The sequence below is a fragment of the Peromyscus californicus genome, unplaced genomic scaffold, assembly GCF_007827085.1.
Source record: "Peromyscus californicus insignis strain IS unplaced genomic scaffold, ASM782708v3 Scaffold_9__1_contigs__length_137607984, whole genome shotgun sequence".
Classification (NCBI taxonomy): domain Eukaryota; kingdom Metazoa; phylum Chordata; class Mammalia; order Rodentia; family Cricetidae; genus Peromyscus; species Peromyscus californicus.
Window position 1 is genome coordinate 13,025,615 of NW_026294617.1, and position 24,385 is coordinate 13,049,999.

The 24,385-nt window shown below is 45.2% G+C and overlaps 1 protein-coding gene across 2 annotated transcripts in view; it reads left to right on the top strand.

Annotated features, from left to right (window-relative positions):
• The window catches only part of Usp13 (ubiquitin specific peptidase 13), a 123,465-nt gene that overhangs the window by 68,730 nt on the left and 30,350 nt on the right, over positions 1-24,385 (top strand). For both annotated transcript variants that reach the window (XM_052730068.1, XM_052730067.1), the window contains exons 9-13: positions 5,386-5,457; positions 5,776-5,869; positions 15,337-15,462; positions 16,394-16,547; positions 20,050-20,224. In XM_052730068.1, coding sequence (XP_052586028.1) covers positions 5,386-5,457; positions 5,776-5,869; positions 15,337-15,462; positions 16,394-16,547; positions 20,050-20,224 — 621 coding nt within the window. The remainder of the gene's footprint in view (positions 1-5,385; positions 5,458-5,775; positions 5,870-15,336; positions 15,463-16,393; positions 16,548-20,049; positions 20,225-24,385) is intronic.

The following is a 24,385-nucleotide window of genomic DNA, read 5'->3' on the forward strand; positions in this document are numbered from 1 at the left end:
ACATAGTTTATATCCCCTCTGGCCTTTTGTTGTTGTTGTCCACGAAACATAGAAATTTTTACCAAAATGTTTCTTGTGGTTTCACTCAGTAGTCTAGAATATATTGTATGGTTACAATATTTTAGATAAGAACAGAAATATATGCATATACCATAACAAGAATAATTTTAAATTTGTATCAACATTGTACTAACGTGAAGCATCTGAAACCAGCAGTTTTTTTAATAATAATTGGATCTAAATTTATAAGCATATATATGCATAATTAAATCCAGTTTATATATATAGTTAAGTTTAACTATATGTCAAAGCATATTAACACATATGGATATGTGCATATATATCTTAAACAAGAGTTGAATTAAATATATATACCCATGTATGGAACTTTAATTATAAGCCCTTTGTCATAAGCTTAAAGCCAAATTTTGTTATAAATTATATGGATTTAAATCATATTTCAAAAGCAATTTATGAATCTTGAGATATGAGTATATAGTATAAATTTAAAATATTATTCTTATTATTTACCTTTATTATATCAGACCTAAGGACCAGAGCATCCAGAGGTACATTTTAAGTTTGGGCAGCAAATAAGGGCTGCAGCCAGTATATAGTGAACATAGTTGACGTGTACATTAGAAATAAACTTTAGCGGCCACCTTCACGCATTCAAACCAGACAAAACTTTTCTTACTTTCCTCAGCTGAATTTTTAGGTGGTGTGTGTGGGGGCGGGGAGGTGGCAGGCTGTTCCTGCTTCCCTGAGAGATCATGAGAAGAAGAAGCGGCTGGCTGGCAGTGGCCACCCGATGTACCTGGCCTCATAGTCTCCTTTGTCTTCCTCCTCCTTGTATTCCAGGGACTGTGGTACCTGCAGGGGGGAGGGGCGATCCCCTCCCTGGCTGCAGGCTGCCCCGAAGACTGGAGCAAGCTCAACTGCCTTGGGAAGCCTGACTCCTGAGGCAGCAAAGGGCAGGGAAGGGTGGCAAAAACTCCCTTTACATTCCTGACATCCTAGAAATGAGAAAACAAAACCTGAAAGGGGCCTGAGGCTAGAGGACATTGGCCCAGGGTAAACATTAATTTACTGACAATCATCACAAAGAGACTGACCACAGGTGACAGGACAAACAGAACAGAGGAGACATTCACAAGGAAGAATGCTGTGCCAACCAGTCCAGAAGGGCTGCAGATAAGCAACCGAACGAACGGCCAGAAGAGGGTTTGGAGCATCCTCCTCCCCCTCCAGCTCAGAGGTCACTGGTGCGTCCACCTACTCTTATTGAGTTCCCGTCTCTCCTGACACCAGAAACCAGAACCAGAAACTTACTGATGGGCCAAAACCAGTAGAACAAGTTTGCCAGAGACTTGGGGTGCCCCCTGCCCAGAACCAGTATTTCTAGAGTTCTCCATACCGGCTACCAAAATGTTGGGCCTGGGGTCATGCAATAATGAGGGACAGACCACCAAAGTCTATTAAACCAGAAGCAAACTTTTTTCCAGAAAAATAAAATTTTAAAATTAAAACACTGCAGGGCACAAAAGCTTATCCGCTAACTGAGGCCACAGCCAATGTTGGAATTCTGGCAATGGAGGCGGGTACCAGCCCCCTTTTATAGTGTCAGGCATGGGGTGCATGCTAGGAGTCACACAGAAACAACTATTAAAAATTAACTTTGGTCCAGGCAGTTGTTGACTGTAAGGGGCAAGGGGGTTAACAGTAAACCCCTGGTTGTTGACAGAGGAGCTGGCTGTAAAGCAGACAGCCATTGTTAGCAGTTAACCTTTAGAGCTGATGACTGTCAGCTTTTATTTATTAAGCTTATACTTTTATATGTCTATATTCCTGGGCCCTTCACAATTAACTATTTTTATGATAGCTATCATCTATCTAAGTTGGAAAATTTGACTCTTCAGGCAGATTCTCTGGGCATACCAATTAGGGTGCTTCCTAATTCCGCAGGTACAAGGTGGCCTCTTCCCTGTGCCTCCCCACACGCGTTGCTGTGTCTGTGGACATTTTCTGCATTGCATTGTGCTTAAGACAGGAAGCCTCACAGCCCAGGATTCTAGAGTGGGCAGGTTTCCACACTGGGTTCGGTGTGGGAGAGGACATTCGTGTTGAGATAGACTGACCAGCAGAGAGCATGCCGGAAACAGCACAAGGCGTTATTTCTCCCACATGGAACTGAAGCCCTCGTGGTTACATAGGGTATGTTAGGTCGGATAATCTCCTTTTTCCTCCCAGAATTTGAGTACTTAGCCGTTCATTGCTGTTTTCTGGCTTTGAAAATATGTTGTCAATTTTCCACATGTACTTTTCCGCTTTCCAGTAAAGAATGAGCTATGTTATGGTGTGTGTGTGTGTGTGTGTGTGTGTGTGTGTGTGTGTGATTCAAGAGTAAACTCAGGGGTCTGGTATCTGGCCTGAGGCAACACACAAAGACAGACATTTGGTAGATCAGTGTAAGAACATAGTTAGGAAGGTGCTCTATCCCATGAAGGTAAGGAGAGAAGGCAGTCATAGGGAGACATCCACTGAGAGCTGAGTGGGGGCATGGGAAAGGGGCAGGAAGTTTGAAGTTCTAGCGTGGGGAACTTTTTCATAGGCATGTACTATGGATCATATTATTTTCATAAATTCTTACCCATGTTTCTGTCTTTTATCATCTCTTGAGTATGGGCTAATGTAAGTTTGTCTTACATGATGTACACTTCAAGGTTTCTTTCTGAGTGCTTGTAAAATGCCCTTCTGGAAGGTGGCATATAATTATTACTTATTTTAAATTATAATAGAAGAAACTTGTGCTCTTTCAAATTTCAACATTTTTAGTGCTTTTTATCTAGGAATTTTTTTTCTACATTGTGAAGTTTGACAAATAATTAACTTTGTACATGTTTTCTTTAATGAATGTTTAGCTCATGCCTGGGTATTGAATATAAGATTTAAACCTCTCTCTGTTCTTGACCAATTGGCCTCATTGCTTTGGGCCTTTGATGGTGTAGTATGTGGTGGCAGTAAGTGTGTGGAGGAGACTCATTCATTTCAAGGGTGCTTTGTGTGGTGTGGAGAGGTCCCACTGTCTGCTCTGAAGGGAATTCCCCAGGGATTAACTTCTTCCCACTAGGACCCACCTCTTAAATGTGCTCCCACCTCCCAGTAATGCCCCAGGCTGGGGAACCAGCTGTGAACATGTGGCCGCTGGGGACAGGGATCCAGGAGTGGCAGTGCATTCCCTGTTTGGTTACTGGGAGTCATTTTTGAAAGTGACGATGTGACGTTTCAGTGTGTAAACATAGCTCTCATCTCAAAAGGAACAGAGATAGCTTAATGCTTGGGTCAAACGTGAGTGACATGTGCGAACAACATGTATTCAGGTTGCCCCAAGAGACATGCTCACTGTGGATTGGTCACATGAGATTTTGTTAGTTACAGCACAAAGAAGGTCATAAATCAGAGTGTTTACCAAATGCATTGCTTGGAACCACAGGCAGACAGGTCACAGAAAATCTGCCATAGGTATTGATACTGTGTGATGACGTAGCTTTTGGATTTGTGGAAACTAGTTGTCTGCTAAGAATACATTTTAAAGACCTTAATGAATAGTGTGTTAGGTTAAGATGCATTACATGACTTTCAAAGGGACTGAAAATAGCCTAAGATAATTTAACTCTGGTCTGCTACATTTTCACTCTCCATAATCTTTAAGTTCAGGCATTGCTTGTAAAGTGTTTAACACAGGTGGGGCTTTTCTTCTTTCCTGGGACCTTAACCTTACAGATGACAGGAGCCCATTCAGTTGGTACCAAAGGCTTTCCCATGCTAGACACTGTTCTGTTACTGTAGCTGCTGCCTTGATAGAGTCTCTGTCTTCGCACAGATTGCGTTAAGTATGGAATCTGGAGTCACAGATAATAACAAAGAATATAAATAAGCCGTGTAATCCCAGCTAGTGATGGAGGTTGAGAAGCTCAGCAGGGAGCTAGGAGGGTGAACTGCTACTCTTCCTTCTGCCCAGTCTGGGAAGAGGCTTTCTACAGACCTGAGGAAGAGTTATCAAGCGTCAGTGAAAGAGACAGCAGATGGCCTGGTCTTAAAGCAGGGGTGAGCTTGGTGAATAGCTGGAGAATCATGGACATGGGGAGAGAGCTTACAATGAGATCAGAAAAGTCAGCAACAGTAAGTAGGCTTCATAAAGACAGAGGCCAGCCTGGGCTGTAGAGTGACACCCTGTCTCAAATAATTCACAACAAAACAACAACAAAAAGCAGAGAGGGTGGACAGGACACGGACTGTGGGAGTGGAGGGAGTGAGTACAAGTTAATATTAGATGTCAGGGTTAAGGCTCCTACTGCTTTGTCAGGACTGTGGCCTTCAGGGGGAGAGTGGCCAAGCAGTGAGAGCCTGAAGTTTCAGAGCTCACTCAGCTTTGGAGCCAGGTGTGTGTGTGTGTGTGTGTGTGTGTGTGTGTGTGTGTGTGTGTGTGTGTACGTGTGTGTGTGTGTACGTGTGTGTGTGTGTGTACGTACATTCTGGGCTCCATCATCTACTCCTGGGTGACTTGGATGCTACCTAGTAAACTTGCATCCCAAGTTCTTATCTCTCTCATGAAATAATGGCAATATCAACCCTTTGATCAGAGGGATGCAGGGAAAACTTTCTCAGCCTCACAGAAGTCTCTTCTCAAGAGACCTTTACCTCAAGAAAGGCAGTTAGGGTAGTCATCATTGCTGTTACCTTCATTTTGAAGTTACTGGCACAGTTCCTAACAGTAAAGGAAAATGTTTTATATAAAAGTCCTACAATCAGATTATTGTTGATATTAGACCAAAACCGTGCGTTACAGAGGATGGAGACTTTCAATAAAGTGATAGAGCAAAATTCACAGGCCAAAAAGAAAAGACTCAGAGAAGGAAGGACAAGGAGGAACCCACAGCTGAGCCAGGCAGAGTTCAGGGTCTTCCCTTTGGCTGAAGAAGGCTGTCACTAACCTAACCTGTTTTGTGTGGGACGGGGTCTCACTGTGGAGCACAAGCAGGCTGGCCTTGAACTCGCAACCCTCTTCCTTTACACTCCCCAGTTGCTGGATGCCATTTGTTTTTGAGGCAGTGATTGTAGTGACATGGTTTCTGATATGTCAGAATGACGTGGGGGACTGTTGAGAGAATTCTAAGTCTTAAGCCTCTGTCTCAGGTGAGGAGATGGGCCATCTGAAGGCTTCACAGAGCCTGGAGGGAGGGTGAGACCGTCCGTCGTGGATTTGGGGATGAGTCTGCTGTGGAGGGAGGACCGCAGAAAAGCCTTTGCTCAGCTGGGTGTCAGTAGAGCGACAGCTTGCTTCTGTTGTCCCGTTTCTGTGGTGACTGTCCCCTTGTCTCCTAGGTACGTAGGAAACCTCCCAAGGATATTTGACTACTCGCCATTAGATCCAACGCAGGACTTCAACACCCAGATGTAAGTGCCCAATGCTGCGTTTGAAGTTTCTGGTGGGGTGTTCGCATTGGTTACTGCTGTGTTGAAGGCAATTCCTTTTTCTTCTTTATTTTCTGTATTTTTAAGTGTTCTAGAATGGGTGTGTGTTACCTTTATAAGAAGAGATTAATAAAGTTATAAAGTACTGAGGAAACTTTGAGAGTGGAGTCAGAATCAAGCAGAGGCAAAACCCAAGCTGTTTGTGAGGAGCAGCCCCCGCCACAAGGACTCATGGGTGACCTTCACATCTCTGTGGGAAACAGCAGTGGCCGCTTTACTGTTTGTCTCTCTCCTGGCTAGGACTAAGTTGGGGCATGGCCTCCTCTCTGGCCAGTACTCGAAGCCTCCCGTGAAATCCGAGCTCATTGAGCAGGTGATGAAGGAGGAACACAAGGTACGTGTCTCTGTGTGCCATGTTGACATGTAGGTGGGCGGGACTTTGGTCAGTGATGTGGGATTCCTTTGTTGGCAAAAGGCTGCTATAAATTCAGCGAGCTGCCAGGGTAGCTGTGAGTGGGTCCTTGTCCCTGTGTTCTTAAAAAAAAGGCAGTGTCAATTTCCACTGACGTGGGTCACACATGGGCGATATGTGTGCTCTTACTTGTGATTTTCTTAAGGCAGAGCTGGGATCGGAGGCATGAAGCTTAAAACCTACCCCTCCCTTATTCAGTCTGGGCCTCTCAGTGTTTACCTTAAGCTCCAGATATTTTTGCTACGTCCCCTTGTCTCCCTCCTTCCATCTCTCCATCCTTCCTCTTTACTCCCTCTCTGCCCCCTTTTCTTCCTTCTAAAGAAAGAGTCTCCCTGTGTAGGCTAGCACTGTATAACTTTTTCTTTAGAGATATGAACAGCATGGACTCACTGGAGGTAGGGCACCCATAACAGGCCACCGTAACAGTTTACCTAAGTCTGGTTTGGGGGACCAATGAGTTTCTTGGGGAGTACTCAGACAAACAAGGATGAGGGATGACTGACAGAGTGTGGGTTCCTCAAAGACAGCCCACCCCAGGATGGGCAGTGACTCAGAAAAGCAGCATCCCTTGTAGCTCTCTGTCCAATTTGCAGACAGCTCTAGCGAAGAGTTTCCTTTCCCTCAGAATTGTTCATTGCTTATAGAACCTTAGGGAGGGTCTTGTAAGTTTTGAACCGTCCTTAGTCTTGTAAGTTTCCTGAGCTTCCTGAGTGCACAATCTCTGGAGAGAATGTTTCAACTGGGAGAAAATATTAATAGCTCTACAACAGATTCCCAGGTTGGCCTTGAACTCTTGATCTTCCTGCCTCTGCTTCCACAGTGCTCACTACAGGTTCTCTTTTGTTAAACCACAGCACATGGGATCCTCAGCCTCTCCCAGAGCTGAGTGGTTTCCCAGCATGCTCAGCTAGGGAAAGTCAGTCAGCTGCTTGCTGCTAATAGGTAGACTAACTGAAAAATGGGTTTGCTGGATCTCCGAGTGCACACTGGGCTGCTATCTCCTCCCAGACGTCAGTCTTACACAGCTCTAGGGGCACGGCTTGCAGCCCGCTTCTTCTGAATGGTGCCCTTGGCAATGCACAGCCTGTATAGATGGGTTCAGCATGCCTCACAATTATGGCCACAAGCATACTGAGTGAAACCCAGACCCGCTTCCTCCTCTGTCTCTTCAGAGTACCCCGTGTTCACCTGTACACTGTAGTGCTCAGGCCTGTTCCATGCTGCGTCTCAAAGGTTTGACCTCTGCGCTCCTCAGTTAGCTCAGCTATCCTTAACTGACATGATTTAAGAGCAGGAGTGGAAAGAGAGTTCATTCTTAATCATATGGAGCCAGATGCTGGAGGAAGTGGACAAGGGAGAGGAGGAGGATGTGAAGGGGAGTATATCCACATAGGTATCTGGATGGGGAGAGGGAAGCATGCTAGGAAGGAGGAGGGAGGGAGGGAAACAGATACTTTGCTTAGAGAGCCCAGGAGTGTACACCTTCTCAGGCTGTCTTCTTACCCAGCATTGCAGGATAAGGACCACAGATCTATCAGGACACAAGGGAGCCTCACTGGGGACACACGGGATGTTTGGGCTATGGCATCACCCAGGCTTCTTTCTCTAGCTTCCATGAAACTTTGAAGGAGTGATGGTTGATAAAAACAAAATTGTATTTTGATCTCATTATTCTGGGGCATTGTTTAGGTGTTCTGATCTCATTATTCTGGGATGTTGTTTAGGCTGGGCCTTGGGAAACGCTATGGGGGTGGGTGACCTCCACCTTGTCTGGTGGAGACAAGGAGCCTGGTCCTGCAGGGCTGTGCAACTGCAGGCATATCATCAAGCCACAGCCTTCAGATGGCTGCAGCTGGGGTACTTTTAGGAGTGTCCTGACGATGGGAAAATCTGTGTGCAATTATGACCATTATTGTGCTTTTAGAATCCCCTTACTTGAGGAAATGTAAACTCTCCAGGTGAGCAGTGTCTGGAAATAAAACTGAATTTTGCTCTTATCATGATGTCCTTGACCACCGATGAAGAGGTAGCTCTTGGGATGATCAGGGTACAATATATTTCATCTCACAGACGACTGCCTTCAGCCCTTCCGCTCTTCAGCATCCGATCCAGTTGCTGGTACCGGCTGGGCTGGCAAGTGGGAACCCCTGCTCTGTCTTTCGGAGTATGACTGCCTTCACTTGGGCCACACTGGGCTGAGTGTGTTTTCTTGGTTCATGCATACTATGCAAGCCCTAGCCCCTCAGTGGCATCTGGAGCCCACTGGCAGCCCTCTAATATGAGGACGGACACCATGCCCAGATGACTCCAATCGCTGTGACTTGAGACCTGTTTAGTGCTCCTGGCATTTGGGTTTGTGACATTTGGTCTAGATGACTTAGAAAACACTTCCCTGCAGTGTAGAAACTGTTGGTCTGGAGGAAAGAGTCCTGGAGTGTTTATTGGTAGAGCAGTGACCTAACACGTACAGAGCCCTGCATAGACAGAGTGTGGTGGTGTAGGGCTGTAATCCCGTCACAAAGTGTCACTGCTGTAGAGGCAGTCACACCTGGGAGAATGGAGCCGATTAAAGAGGAAGGCTGAAGTCTTTGTTCAGAGTGTCAGAGAATTAAAACAAACAAACAAATAAAAAAACACAACAGTAAAGTTCTCATGAGTTCAAGCTGTATACAATCACAAGGACAAGCTGCACATGGCAAAAACATGTTTTTTCATGGAGGCATATAAAGGATAGTTCAAACATTTTATTGATCAACAAAGGCAAGCAATAATGAGTAATCTAAAGTAAACTCCTTCCTATCTGCTGCACCTGGGAGGAGCAGGAAAACTCATTCCAAGGACAATTCCGTGTTTTGAAGAAACTGGGGTCAATGAGACTCTTGTCTTGTTTTCTTGGAGTTTTCACAAGCACGCAGAATTCTCCTCACATGACTCCATCGATGGACTGTGTTTTAACAAACAGGAGGTGGAGACAGGGGGATCATAAATTCAAGGTACATAGTGATCTCTAGGCCAGCCTGGCCTAAATGAGGCCCTGCCTAAAACAAACAAAAGTTAAAAAGAAAAAACCCCTGACCATGAGTAGCTGCATTGTGCTCCCTGGAAGTAGAGAGAAGGTCTTGTCTGGGGGTGGAGGGTGGGAGTAGGCTTTTGGTTCAACATCGATATGGCTCCTGTGACATTTAGGGTAGAGCAGGGACTGAGCATATTTTCTTTTGTAGTCCTGGGCATGTTGGTTTTAAGCAGTTTTTCATATAGACTAATAGTCCACAGCAGAACTCTACTTCTTCTGATGGTGGAGGGAATTATTCTGCAAACAGCTCACATCATGTTTGCTGGGGCCAGGCTCTTCCTGTGTGGAGACAGAAATCCGTGCCGAACGGTAGAATGCTGTGGACGTGGGAATTGACCCGGGCTATCTGGTGTCTGTGCAGCTGTGGACAACTCTGCGATCCTGCTCCAGCACTTGCGTAGATGGGACATTTCAAGTGTGCAAATTACCTGCTAGCTCAGTAGCATGAGCTTTTCACTTCTCACCTCTGCATTTTGTCTTGTATTTTGGCTCATTCCTGATAGATATACATCCTGATATCAGACCATCTGCCATAGACCAAGGGAAGGCCTGGATTTTTAGTAACGTCTCGGTTAATAAACCATTTCCTCTATAAAGAATCTCAGTGTCTTAGTTATGTTTCTATTGATGTGATAAAACTCCGTGACCAGAAAGAACTTGGGGAGGAAAAGGTTTGTTTTGTCTTACACTTCCAGGGAACAGTCCATCACTGAGGGACCTTAAACAGGCAGGGACCTGGAGGCAGGAGCTGGCACAGAGACCATAGAGGAGCAATGCTTACTGGCTTGCTTCTCATGACTTGCTCAGCCTGCTTTCTTATATACCCCAGGACCACCTGCCCAGGGGTGGCACCACCCAAAGTGGGCTTGGTCCTCCCTTATTAATCACTAATTAAGAAAATGCCTTGCCTACAGGCTTGCCTATGGGCCGTTCTTAGGGAGGCATTTTCTCAACTGTCATTTATTTTCTCAGATGTGTCTGAGTTTGAGTTTGTGTTACATTGACATCACACCCAGTGTTTTAATATAAAAGATATTGTTGTTATTATTATTATTATTATTATTATTATTATTATTATTATTTGTGTGTGTGTGTGTGTGTGTGAGAGAGAGAGAGAGAGAGAGAGAGAGAGAGAGAGAGAGAGAGAGAAAAGAGAGGTGTGCATATGTCAGTGGAGGCCAGAAGAGGGCTTCAGATTGCCTGGAGCTGGAATTAGGTGATTGTAAGTGGCCCAGTATGGGCGCTGGGAACTGAACCTGGGAAGATCATCAAGCACTTTTTAAAATTTTTATTTATTTTATTTTATTAACATTTTTTAAAATTTATTTTTACAGTTTCCCCTCCCTTCTCTCTTCCTGCCCGCCCCCAATCTGCCTCCCTCCCCATCCACTCCTCCCCTATCTCCATTCAGAAAAGGGCAGGCCTCCCATGGGCTTGAAAAGGCATAGCACTTTAAGTTGAGACAGGACCTAGCTCCTCCCCCCCGCATCAAGGCTGGGCAAAGTAATCTAGCGTGGGGAACAGGTTCACTGAGCGCCAGGGACAGGTCCTGATCTCACTGCTAGGAGCCTTACTAAGAGAGCAGGCTACATAACTGCAACACTCATGCAGAGGGCCTAGGTCGGTCCCATGAAAGCTCCCTAACTGTTGGTCCAGAGTCCAGGATCTCCCATGAGCTCAGGTCTGCTGTCTCGGGCAGGAGACTACTTCCTGAATATAACACCAGTAGCACAGACACTGACTAACAATTAATAAATGGGACCTCCTGAAACTGAGAAGGTTCTGTAAGGCAAATGATAATGTCAATGAGACAAAATGGCAGCCTACAGAACAGGAAAAGATCTTTACCAATCCCACATCTGACAGAGGGCTGATCTCCAAAATATATAAAGAACTCAAGAAACTGGACATCAAAATACCAAATAATCCAATTTAAAAATGGGGTGGATATCTAAACAGAATTCTCAACAGAAGAATCTCAAATGGCTGAAATACACTTAAAGAATTGCTCAACATCCTTAGTTATCAGGGAAATGAAAATCAAGCACTTTTAACTGCTGAGTCGTCTCTCCAGCCCAGTATTTGATACGGAGGACTCTACCATGTCCTTAAGAATTTGTTCTTGATATTTATTTTACTTGTTTGTGTATGCTGAGGCTCACACTCAGATCCTTCCTTGTTCATGCTCGACAAGTGCTTTCAAACAGTTTAAAAGTGGGAACCCTTTGAGCTTTTTCCACCTAAAAATAGCATGTTGGAAGTGGCTGTATATTCTGAGAAACTGTGTCTGGGACACTTGGATTCCCAGATTAAATAATTTTGGCTGACACCATTGTGGGTTTTAGCCTCGCCCGAGGTAGCTAGCCTCCTGCCACACTGAGGTGATAGGGTTTTAGCTTTAAGCATTGGACTTGCTTTCTTTAACTTGTATTTACCCATCTTGGGCAAATGTAACATTCTTGTCTTTTTTTCTTAACATGAAAAAGCACATTTCCCTGCATATAAGTGCAAGGTAATAGTGTTTCTAAGAGAATCAAACCACAGACACAGTCTCCCTCAAGTGTTTCCCTCCACCATGTTGAGTTGTCATGTAACTCAAATGAACCAACTTCAGTCTGCTTGTTTTAAATCATGTGACAAACAGGAGGAGGAGAAAGGACTGCCTGGGATTCAGTGTTAACAGTTCCCATTGGGCTTGAAGCTGGCTGCTGGAGAATGAGCTGCCAGCAGAACTTGCCATTCCCAGTTTGTATGAGCTCCCTTTACTCCGCACACTGAAGCATTCGTATATGTCAGTTACTCAAAGCAGTCATGCTAACACTTCTTCCTCCAAGTACTGTGCCTTACTGAAACTGACCAGCAACTGTCTTGTAAACTTGTGTGTTTGTAGACGAATTTCTAAACAGTCTTACTAAATAAGAAACACAGAGCCAGATACAGGGGTACAAGCCATAGAGATCAGAGCAATGATAGCCACCAAACTAACCTTAGCTCACCACACTGCCTTGCTTCCCAAGCGAGCCTCTTCCTATCTAACATGAGCTTTTATTGCCTTGCTGTTCTGCCTTCTCATTGGCTCTAAGCCCAGCCACATCACTTCCTTGTCACTGCCTGTCTATACAGACCTCCAGGTCTCTATGGTTGGTACTGGGATTAAAGGCATATGTCACCACACTTGGCTGTGTCCTTGAACACACAGAGACTCTGCCTGCCATGTGATCGGATTAAGGGCGTGTGCCACCACCGCCTGACTTCTGTTTATGGCTGACTATGACCTCTGATCTCCAGGCAAACTTTATTTATTGACATACAAATAAAATATCACATTTCAGCACAAGTAAAATATCACCACATGTGTTAGGGACAGATTGAGCTGTGTCTGTGGTCAGACATATCTTCAGGCATTGCTCTGATGTGCTGGAAGCTCCAGCTAGCTCACTTCTTGCTTATTAATTAAAGCACTGGGCTCTGGGGAACGAGTGGATGCTGGCTGTGTGCCAACATGCTGTTAGAAAGTCCTGTGCAAGCATCTGGGAGAATCTGAGCACTGTAGTCCTCTCTAGCTTTAGCTGGTCTGTTTTCCACTTGCTGATGGAGAAAGAAGTACAGTAACCTAGTCGGACCACAGGCTCCCTCAGAGGATGCTGTTATGGAGACTCTGGGCCACCCTTCTACAAAGTGAGTGGTCAAGAGACAGCTTACAACCAAGACAGCAGGCCACATGTCATCCTCTGCCCTCATTTTGCATGCTAGGGCTGTAGGAACTCTGAGGTGATGTCACTAGGCCACTGTCAAAGGGAAAGTGTGACTTTTGTAACTCCATTCTCTAATTTTCATTTTGACTTTTTAGAAACTGTCGTTTGCAGAGCCCAGCCTTTTGCTTGTGTGTGTGTGTGTGTGTGTGTGTGTGTGTGTGTGTGTGTGTGTGTGTGTATGTGTATCATCTGTGTGTGCATGCATTTAGTGGTCAGAGATCAACCTTGGATGTAGGGCTTTGGGAACAATCCATCAGAAGCAGCAGAAATAAGCCAGGGGAGGCAGCAGTTACTTCCAGTCCCAGTCTGGGGAGGCAGAGGCAGGGTGATCCTTGATGCTTACTGGTCAGCGGTTTAGCTGGTGCATGAGCTTCAGGTTTGGTGAAAGATCCTGTCTCAAAAAGTAAGGTGATGAGGTGACTGAGGACGACAGCCAACATGGACCTCTGGCCTCCGTGTGCATGCTTGCACATTTGCACACACACATGAACATATCCATAAACTAAAAAAGAAAAAAATCAAATTTGCATCTGTGTGTAGAGAGCAAAGCATATTGCATTCCCGTGAGCCTTCTGAGCTCTGACAGGTGTCAATAGTCAACCTTTGTGAGTGCAGGTGTGTGCAGAGGTCAGCGACCTCAGACTCCTCTGAAGCTAAGGTTACAGGTGGTTGTGGGCTGCCTGAAGCCTGGTGCAGGGGCTGGAGCTGGAACTGGACTCAGATCCTCTGGCAAAGCAGTGAGTGCTCTTAACTACCAAGTCACCTCCCTGGCCCCATGAACTAGCTTCTCCTCTTAACTGTCAGAGTTCCCTTCCACAGTGCATGTCTACTTTGCTCTGAAGTTTGACCAGTGTGTCACTCGTACTGTGAGGATGGGCCTCAAGCCTGTTAACAAAGTGGGACATTGCCCACCCACTGTCCTGATCTCTGAGTCCACAGGAAGAGTCCCAATTTGTTCTCACGTAAGGTTTCACTGTGTGTGTGTGTGTGTGTGTGTGTGTGTGTGTGTCTGTATATCCATATACATATATGTATACATATGTGTCTGTATTTCTAGACAGTCTTATGGATTCCAGGTGATTCTTGAACTTGCTATGTACTACTGAACTTCTGATTACACTGAACTTCTGATCTTCCTGTCTCCAGCTCCTGAGTGTTAGGTACCACCCCACCTGCTTTCTATGGTGCTGGGGATGGAGCCCCAGGCTTAATGCATGCTAGATGAATACTTTGCTGTGGAATCATTCCTGTTCTCATAAAGTTTACAGAGCAATGTCCCCATATCCTGTAGATGCTGGCTCTTGTCATGGTTACCTTTTCCCTCATTTGAAAGGTGGAATTTACAGTTAGACTGGACCCACTTGCCATTCAGGCTTTGGATATATATGAAGGGGCTATCTGCTGATTTATTATTCTTTTAATTTAGTGTTTATTTATAAAGGACCTGCCCCAACCTTTACCCCAGGGTACTCTTGAAGAGAGAGGGATAAGAGATTTAGATAGAAGGATAGAGGGGAGAGAAAAAGACAGAAACACAGGATAGCCTCGGGAGGGCCTGCATTCTTATCCACTGGCCCAGAACTTTATTCAAAAGGGCTTTTTATAACAATGCCAAGGAACAAGGCAAAAGACCTCCCCTCTTGCTAGATACAACCAAGTGTAGACCCTTCCAAACACCTGGTACCCAGGCCCGTGGTCCAGTCATCCTCTTATGCCGCCCTGCTGGTAAAGCAAGCTCAGACCTCACTAGGAAACCTCTGTGGACTCCCACACTTCTCCTCTAGCTCCTCTCAGATCCTCCCCACCTACCCAACTTCATGCTATTTCTTCTTTCTCTAAAATGAAAAACAAAAACAAAAGCAAAAAACAACAGTCAAACAAAAAACCAGTAAGACAAAATTCCAAAACAGAACAAAATAAAAAGCCCATTAAAAACCAACAAACAAAACAAAACATGGACTTCATTTCGTGTTGCCGACTACTGGCCACAGGGCCTTTTCTAAAGTATAGTTGCTATATCCAGTGATGCTCCATTGAAGAAAACTGAGTCTTCTCTGTCAGCAAGTACCATTGCAGACAGTTTCCTTGTTAGAGGTGGGATCACGTGTCCACTTTCCTCTTTCAGTGCCGGGATTTTATCTAGTTGAATCTGTGAGGGTCCTGTGCATGATACCAGTCTTTGTGAGTTTATGGGTGCATCAGTCCTGTTGTGTCTGGAAGACACTGTTTCTTTGGAGTCATCCATCACCTCCAGCTCTTGCAATTTTTTTTGCCTCCTCTTCTGCATAGATTCCTGAGCCTTGAAGGGAAGAGCTTGATAAAAACATATCACTTAGGACTGGGTGCTCTGTAAAGTCTCATTCTCTGCCATTGTTCAGTTGTAGGACTCTGTGGTAATTACCCTCTACTGCAAGAAGCTTCTCTGATATGGGCCAAGTGATGCTCTTATCTATGGGTATAGCATTATGTCACTAGGAGGCATTTTATTACTGTGTCCCTTTAAGCAGAATAATTGTAGTAGGGTTTCACCTATATAAGGTGATTTTGTCTTTATACTCTAGCCTCAGCAGAACGGGATCTCTCCACGCATGTTCAAGGCCTTTGTCAGCAAGAGCCACCCAGAATTCTCCTCTAACAGACAGCAAGATGCCCAGGAGTTTTTCTTGCATTTGGTCAATCTAGTGGAGGTAAGTCTTGAGAATCCTGCGGGGTGGTCAGAAGTGCACCAGCTGCTCTGGTGACAGCTTCACCAAATGTCCCTTCTCTTCCCATCAGTCACTCACTGGGCCTCTTGCTGTCTCTGCCATGTACACTTGATGTGGCTGCCTCTCCCATTTGGGTTCCAGATGCTGCTGGCTCTGTGTGGCTTTCATGCTGTGCCTGTTATGGGTGTGATGGTCTCTGGACAGAGCCCCCTGAGAGCCTCTCCAGGTATATGATATCCAGCTACCTCAAGTGATCACACTTCCTGTGCAGCTTGTAGAAGCCATGAAGAATTTACCTTAAAACAAAGCAGCAGCCTTTCCCCCTTGATTATGAAAGTATTCTTTATAGTAAAGGGAGAAAACTCAGGAGAAAATCAGAACTGCCACAGTAGCAATGGCTGCAGTTAACACTTAGCAGCTAATCCTTCAGCCATTTCCCAATCAGGTGTGAATTCTGTTTGTGAGTAGTGTTTTTTCTTAACCTGTTGGAAGAATGTTGCCATATCCTTGTGTATCCTAATATAGCAGTTTCTTTATGCATACATAGTTTACATTAAATGCATTTGAAATTGTATCAAACATACCTTGGTTTTCTCAGGACAGTCTTTTTTCCTCTTTCTATTATTTCATTAACCTATTTCCCTTCCTTCTTCTAATTCCACCCATACTCATCTGTCTATGATTTTAATGACTGTGTAATATTACTCACAGGTGAATCTGAATTTATTTACCCAACCCCTCATTTTGGGACACAATATGAATCACAATGTCTTAGTCTTGTTGACTGTGATGTCCAGAAAAAATGCTATGTAAAGCAAGATCTTGATGGCAGAATCAGAGCTGACATTGTGCTATTTTTCATCCGTGGCTTCATTCCCCTGCATCTGCTAACCTGGTGTTATCTGACCTTCAGAGGAATCGAATTGGCTCAGAAAACCCAAGTGATGTCTTCCGGTTTCTGGTGGAGGAACGCATTCAGTGTTGTCAGACCCGAAAGGTCCGCTACACAGAGCGGGTGGACTATCTGATGCAGCTACCTGTGGCCATGGAGGCAGCAACCAACAAAGGTAACGGTCCCCAAAGAGAAAAGAGCCCTGAGACAAGGAGCCCAGTCACTGGGATGGGCTGTGTTTGGGTTGTACGGCCCTTCTCATGTTTTTCCAAGTCCCCGTGTGACTTGTCTGTGGAGGATGCTAAATGTATCATGGCAGGCTTGGTGGAGGAGTTATGGACAGGGGCTACTTTAGAGCCCAGAAAATGTGACTCATGGTTAGGCTGCAGTTGGCACAATTGTGTTGCTTGTGGTGATGTGGGTAGGATGCTCTCCTGTCATTGATGATATGCTGTGGTATAAACTTTGATGAAAATGCTTCTTTGGGAGTTAGAAGTGGAATCAGAAATCTTGGGAAGCAACCATGCTTTCTGTCTGGGTCTTTAAGGCAGGCCTCCTGGGAGGTAATTTGTGGCCGGGCACGCTGTAGCAAGGAGGCCCAATAGAAGAACGTCTGGACTTTGAAATTCAGGAGAGGTGCCACCATGGCTTTTAGGGCATGGCTTCTTCTCATGCCATCAGTACAATCTGATTCTTCCAGGTAGAAGGGATGAACAGTATCCCTTAGAGTTCAGGTCTTAGAGAAGAAAAGGGCAAGATGGCTGTTGCTCTTTTTGGGGTACTTGCCATCCTTGTAAAAACTCCTCTCTGAGTGCCTATTGCTACTCTTTGGGGGAGTTAATTTACTGTGATTTTGGGAAGTGATGACTCTGATGATTGAAGATGAAATTATTTCCATTGTCTATGTATGCATACAGCTTTGGACTACATTTAGATTCTTGCCCATCATCCAAGGTACGGAAGGCTGTAGTGCAGTTTGTTGCCTTTTGAGAGTGAGGGCTATCTTAGTTAATTTTCCTGTTGTCATAAAGTGCCTGACAAAAACTGCTGAAAAAAAAGAAGGGGTAAGGGAGAGAGAGTTTACTTTGTGCCAAAGGTACAGAATATAGTCCATCATGATAGGAAAGTCATGTTGATGGGAGCCAGTTACATTACGTTTTCCAGCCAGGAAGCAGAGGGAGATGAAAGCTCATGGTCAGCTTGCTTTCTTCTTATGCACTCAGGACACTGATGGTGCTACTCATTTTTAGGGTGGATCTTCTCACTCAATGAGCCTACCCAAGATAATCCCTCACAGGCACGGTCAGGGGCTAAACTAATCTAGATAATCCCTGACAACTGTGCCTGAAGGCTTTACCTCCTAGATGATGGGAACGCCTGCCAAGTTGACAATCAGTCTGAGCCATTAGAAGGAACAATTAATTAGTTTTACTTGCTCACCTCAGGCTTAATGTTCTGTTCAGTTCTGTCAGCCTTGGTGACAAAGAGTGTTTTCAAAAATTAATGTAGTTTTGAGAGTGTCAATGCAGAGGGAATGCACACGATGTATAGGAAGTTGTGTATGTGTTCAAGGATGGTGAGGCAGAGGGACCTTCTTAAATGCAAAATGAGGAGGGTTGCATAAGTTGGTGGCATACAGGAATCCCGGGCTATAGGATTAATAGGCTCAGCAGCATTCAGGCCAAGCGGGTGTCATTGCAGAAGAAGCAGCTTCCATGCAAGACTGTGATCGGATCCTCTTGTGATAGTTCTTATTGCCAGGTAGAAGCACAAGACACCTCCCCGTACCCCCCCTCCACCCCCGCTTAACGCTTACTTTGCTTATTTAGTTGGTAGACCTTGTCAGAATGAATCAGAATGAATGGCAGAATTTGGATTTTGATAGCTTTCACAGTCCTGTGATCTCTAATTCGCTGTACTATATGAGTGGTAATCTTTTTTAAGAAAAGAGATTTACTTAACATTTGTATGCTAGATAGAAGTATTACATTGCAAGCTGACTGTGGACAGAAAAGGGGCTTTAAAAGCTTTCTGGGGGGCTTTTAGGAAGTAAGTGTGTGCACAAGCCAATCTATTAGGAGGGACTATTTGTTGTTATTGTTGCTATTGTGAAATAATCAACCGGAAATGACATTCCAAGTACCTGTGATGTTCTAACTGCAGTTAGTGTCAAAATGGGATCAGATCTCTGGCTCCGAAAGGGCTCCCAGCACACTCATTTCTTTCCTTGTAGTATTTGTCTGATCACTTTATAAGTAGAGATTGCCTGAGAGGCCTCCGGCCAGTGGATTGGATGCTGTTTCATCAGTGTTGGTTGTACTTCTGGGGTGGTGCTGGTGGATAAGGGCAAACTTAGACACATACTCCCCATGCCCGCATGCCATTGTGGATCCCATGACCACAGTCACAGTTGCTAGAGGAACCAAATCAGAAAGCACGAGACACCGACTCTGGCCATTGTCTGGAGCTCAGCGACAGTCCTGATGTCATCTCCTTTCCTTGGTCATGTTATTTTCCGGACAACTTGAAGTTGGCAGCAGGGACTTTCTTTTTCTTCCTCTCCCTCTCACCCCACCCCCACCCCCTCTCCTCCGCTGCCTCCAAACACCTGATCATTTGAAAAATCTGACCCCTTGTGTTGTGAAGCGGGGTGAGAGAGGCCTTGGTGGATTTGAGCCAAAGATACACGCCATGCGGGCGGGGGACAAGGGGGCACAGCGGAAAGTTACTCACACCATGCATCCACATGGAAAGTTTTATTATTAAAGGGGAAAGGGAGAAGGGAAGGGAGGGGGAGAAGGGGAAAGAGAGAGAGAGAGAGAGAGAGAGAGAGAGAGAGAGAGAGAGAGAGAGAGAGAGAGAGAAAGCATGGAGGTACACACCCCATGGAGACAGAGAGAGAGAAAAGAGAGGAGGAGGGATTTTCTTCCTCTTAAAGGGAACTTTATGTAAGATGACATCAAGATGCTGGGCGGGTCCCCAAGGGGCAGTTCAGAATGCTAGCGCCTTACATCGATTTTACATCTCCCTTGGGCCTTGTCTGTGTTTGTTGACCAAGACTTTAAGTGTCTAGGCTTGTCAGTGATTGATTAGTTTTGATCTTCAGCCTCAGTTTCTTCTTCAGGGGAGTGAAGGGCCTGGGGAGGAGAGCCCTTGACTCCCTCACAGCTGCAGAACTCTCTAGGGTGAAGTATGAAGAGCAGCACTTGGGTCACTGCAGGCTGGGAAAACGGAACAGCAGGTCCCCGCATCGTTGATGTCCCATGCATGATCTGATCTGGACTCAGTTCCCTCTTGTTCGTCTCAAAATGAAATAGCAAAAACAAGAATAAAAAAATAGAAGTAATAGCAGTGGTGGCACATGCCTTTAATCCCAACACTGGGGAGGTAGAGGCAGGCAGATCTCTGTGAGTTCAAGGCTAGCCTGGTCTACAGAGTGAGTTCCAGGACAGCCAGGGCTATACAGAGAAATTCTGTCTCAAAACAAAACAAACAAGCAAACACACAAAAAATAGAAGTAAAGGGTGTTTCTGAGTCTACACAGTCTGTCAGGCTTGGGAAGGAGCTTTGGGCAGGCTTCTCCAGAACAGACAGACAGGCAGCAGCCCTGACCTACGAGGAGACATACCACTCAAGAGGAAGAGAAGCATGACTGCAGGTTCCTTCCTGTTCCTCAGATGAGCTGATCGCCTATGAACTGATGAGAAGGGAAGCAGAAGCAAACCGAAGACCCCTTCCTGAGCTGGTGCGAGCCAAGATACCATTCAGTGCCTGCCTTCAGGCCTTTGCTGAACCAGACAATGTGGACGACTTCTGGAGCAGTGCCCTGCAGGCCAAGTCTGCAGGGGTGAAGTGAGTAAGGCCTTCCTTAATGGGGAAAGATGAGCCTCCTGAGGTGGGGGCTGGTACAGGGGAGGGGGCTGGGTGTTCTGAGAGTCCATGAATGTTGTTCATGAGAGTGGGATGGAGGATGAAATACTGTCACTCACATCACTGGATGAGCCTGACCAATAAGACAGTCCTATGATTTGCTGGGTGGGGGAGGGTCCACTTTTTTTTTTTAAAGCAAAATTGTGGTTTATTCTGCAGCTAAAATTTGCCTTTTTTTTTTTTTCCTCTTCCCATGAGAGTAGGGTTGAGAAACACCCTTACTCCCACATGGCAAGAATGATAACTGGTTAAAGACATCCCAAAACTACTCATGACAGCCTTCAATATGTAAACATCACTGCATTATGTTGTAATTTTATAGTTAAGTTTTAGCATAGGCCTTGGTTGATTGTGTCCCTCCCGGGGAAGTCTTGGGCATGGTAGATAGGCATGAGCATTTGCATGGTGAACTGCTTACCACCAAATCAGGAGATACCTCATATTCATATTGTGACTGTCAGGTACATGCAATTTTTTCCTCCACTTAATCATTTGATACAGTCAGTCCTTGCTGACACTTCGTATTGCCACTTGAGTTGGGGCAAGAGTGCTGTAGAGACATAGAATAAAGAGCTGCTGAAAACTGTGTCCATTCAGTTCTCCTTCGATTTACCTTTTAATTGAGAAGTCTGCTTTCTCCTTCTCTATACCCCCATCCACGCTGGAGATTGAACCCAGGATCTCATAGATGCTAAACAAACTTGCTATCAGTCGGATGTATTCTTAGCTCATGGGAGCTTGTCTCTGGAATTTTACTACTTTGGAATGTTCCTCAGCCTCCTCTTGAAAAGTGAGACTGAGGTGTGAGTTGACTGAGTAAAGGATGCAGGGCTGTGGGGGCCTGCTTTTTTTTTTTTTCCTGCAGCCTGATTGGTAGGCAGGCCTGCCATCAATTGCTGTCTACAGAACCCCTGGGATCCTGCTTTTTATATTAGACTTCACATGCCAGAAACGGGGAAACAAAACACTTTATTTCAAACACTCAAGGTTAGAGATGCATCTCAGTGGTAGAGTGCCTGCTTAGTGGGTGTGAGGCCCTGGGTTTGATTCCCAGCACTACAGAAAACAAAACAAAACAAAACAACCACCACTCCAAAAGCCAAGTCTTCACACACTTCACAGCAAAACCAAAGACACGAAAAGAACAAAACAAAGCAAAATAAAACAAAACCCGTCAAAAGCCCCATTTTAAATCAAAGTAAGTTTGAAAAGGTCCAATGCAGATGAGGATTGGTAGCCTTTCATTCTGTTATCAGCTGTCTATCCTTGGATAAGTGTTGTTGCAGGGACTTCTGAGGTGTGTGTGTGTGTGTGTGTGTGTGTGTGTGTGTGTGTGTGTGTGTGTGCAAGCATGTGCAGTGCATACTGGTACACACTTACCTCAGTGTGTATGTGGAAGTCAGAGGACAGTCTTCTCCCACTTTTCCCTGCTTCAACACATGGCCTCTCTTTTTATTGTCACTGCATATATCAGCCATGCTGCAGCAGGCCTGCAAGCTGCCAGGGATTCTATGTCTCACCTCACTGTAGGAGCACTGGGACGCTTGAGTGTATCAGTGCCTGGCACTACATGGTTTGTGGGTATCTGAACCCAGGACCCCAAACCTATTGGGCTTTATCCAAAGAGCCATCTCCTCAGCCTGCATATACTTTTTTCTATGTGTGAAAAGAATTAGTGTTGTATAACAATTGTTATTATTGGAAGAAACAGTCCTTGTGGGAAAGAAAAGGACTAGAGCTACTAAAATCCCCACCATTTACTATTTACTGAGGAGCTGGCAATGAACTTGCCGTCAGCTGTTTCTTTATTATTATTTTTGTTGTGTTTTGAGATAGGGTCTTGCTGTCGGCCAACCTCCTACCCACCAGTTATCATATGTAATATGCTCTTAGTGGTGGGAGGTAGGTTCCTTTAGTCTCTCACTTTATAGATGGGGCAATGGAAGAAGCAGCAGTTGGCCAGTGAGTGGCATGCTTAGGAGATAGAACTGGTCTGACTGCGCTCAGGGATGGCACTCCTACTTAACCCAGGCTTGTCTCTGTTACCCACCATATTATGCTCATGTCCATATGTAGCCATGCTTAGTGTTCCTTATTATACTCTATAATGTTTCAAATGATGATTTTGGCATTTGGCAAATCCAGCTAGTGAACTTCTGGAAATCCTTTATTTTTAATTTATCTTTTAGCAATGTAGGCTGTGACTCAACTGACATTTTGTTAATGTAAGGTCTTGAACTTTGCTTTTGTTAGACCCAGAGCCTGAAAAGCCAGAAAAAGGCAAAAGGTGTCCTTGGTGGCCAGGTGTGGTAGTGCATGCCTGTGATCCTAGAACTTGGAAAACTGAGGCAGGAGGATGATGAGTTTTCATGGGTAGCCTAGACAACAGAGAGAGAGAGAGAAAGAGAGAGAGAGAGAGAGAGAGAGAGAGAGAGAGAGAGAGAGAGAGAGAGATATCAGGGTCAGTTTAGACTACATACACACCTCTGTGTTACAAAACAAAAAACAAAACAAAGAGTGGGTTGATCTTGGTGGGTCTGTAGGTCAGGATGGGCCAGACATAATGATCCTTTAAATCAAGTGTTCTCAACCTGTGAGTCTTGACCTCTTTGGGAGGTTGAACCACCCTTTCACAGGGGTCACCTGAGACTATTGGAAAATGCAGAGATTTATGTTGTGATTCATAATAGTTGCAAAATTGCAGTTATAAAGTACAACGAAAAAAATTTTATATTTGCAAGTCACCACAACATGAGGAACTATATTAAAGGGTGCAGGCATTAGGAAGGTGGAGAAGCACTGGTGTAAATGATCCTAGCAGACTGTGTCTGGGAAGACTGTTACTGTCTGGAACATCTGCAGAGGGCTGGACAAGACTCACCTCCTGTCCTTGAGCCGATGTGGCTGTGGAGGGATTTCCATTTCTTCTTTGTCATTTGGGAGAGAGGAGCATAGTGTAGACTCTAGAGCAGACTCTCCAGGTCAGCTGCGATGTGACCTTGGCCAAATGACCCTCCTCCCAGGGCCCTGTTTCCTATCTGTAAAGCAGGGATAACAGGAGTATTTATAGAACTGAGGTAGTCCAAGGGAGCTGAGCAGAGCAAAGTGCTTTGCATGATACCTGTCAGTAGCTGTAGGATGCGTGGTGTCCTTATTGTCACTATTATGATCTTCCAAGTGAGTGAGTGCGTGTGTGCGTGTGCGTGTGCGTGTGCGTGTGCGTGTGTGTGTGTGTGTGTGTGTGTGTGTGTGTGTGTGTGTTTGCCTTGGATCTTGTGGTCTGCATGTGGTTGACTAGATATCATATTTTGGCACATTTAGTAGAAAGGGACTAGTACTCTGTTCTACTTAGCAGGTTTTTTATAATGCCATAGTAGCAGGTGAATTTATTGGTTTTGATAAACCGGAGGTCTTGGCTTCACTTAAGTGAGAATGATGTTTATTGAGGCTTCTCAGACAACCAGAGAACCTGGTTGCAGGGACTATACATTTCTTCCAAGAGCCAGGACAATCCTAGATCAGTTCCTTGGCAAGACCAAGCTCTTGCAGCTGCCTCGCATTACGGCCTGTCCCTTCTACCACCCTTGTGATGGCGGGTTTGAGACACAGCCGGCTATGTGGCCTGTCTGCGGGGAATACAGGCCAGTGACGGGCCGATTCAGGGTCCAAGACCTCAGGACTGACAGTTCACTTCAGTCCTAGTGTGTCTAGTGTGTCAAGAGGTTCTCACTAGTGTGAGCACTGCACAACGCTGGCAGCAGATACACGAGTGAGTTCATTTCTAGATGTAGAAAAAGCCTTAGAAGGCCAGTGATTTCCCCAGATTTGGAGTGAATCAAGGAGCCTACTGAAGACCCAAGCTCTACCTTTCTCTTTGCTCCTGGTCAGCCCTGTGCTGTGTCCACTGTTGTACAGTAGAGGGCAGTAAAACACTGACATTTGCTTTGTGCATTCTGGGAAAAGATGTATTCCAAATAGAAGGCTCTAATTCAAAAAGTGGGGTTTAGAGGAGGTAGCTCAGAATCTTTTATTTTAAAATGGGCCCATTGTACTGTCCATGGCTCATTTTCTGTCCTTGATTTT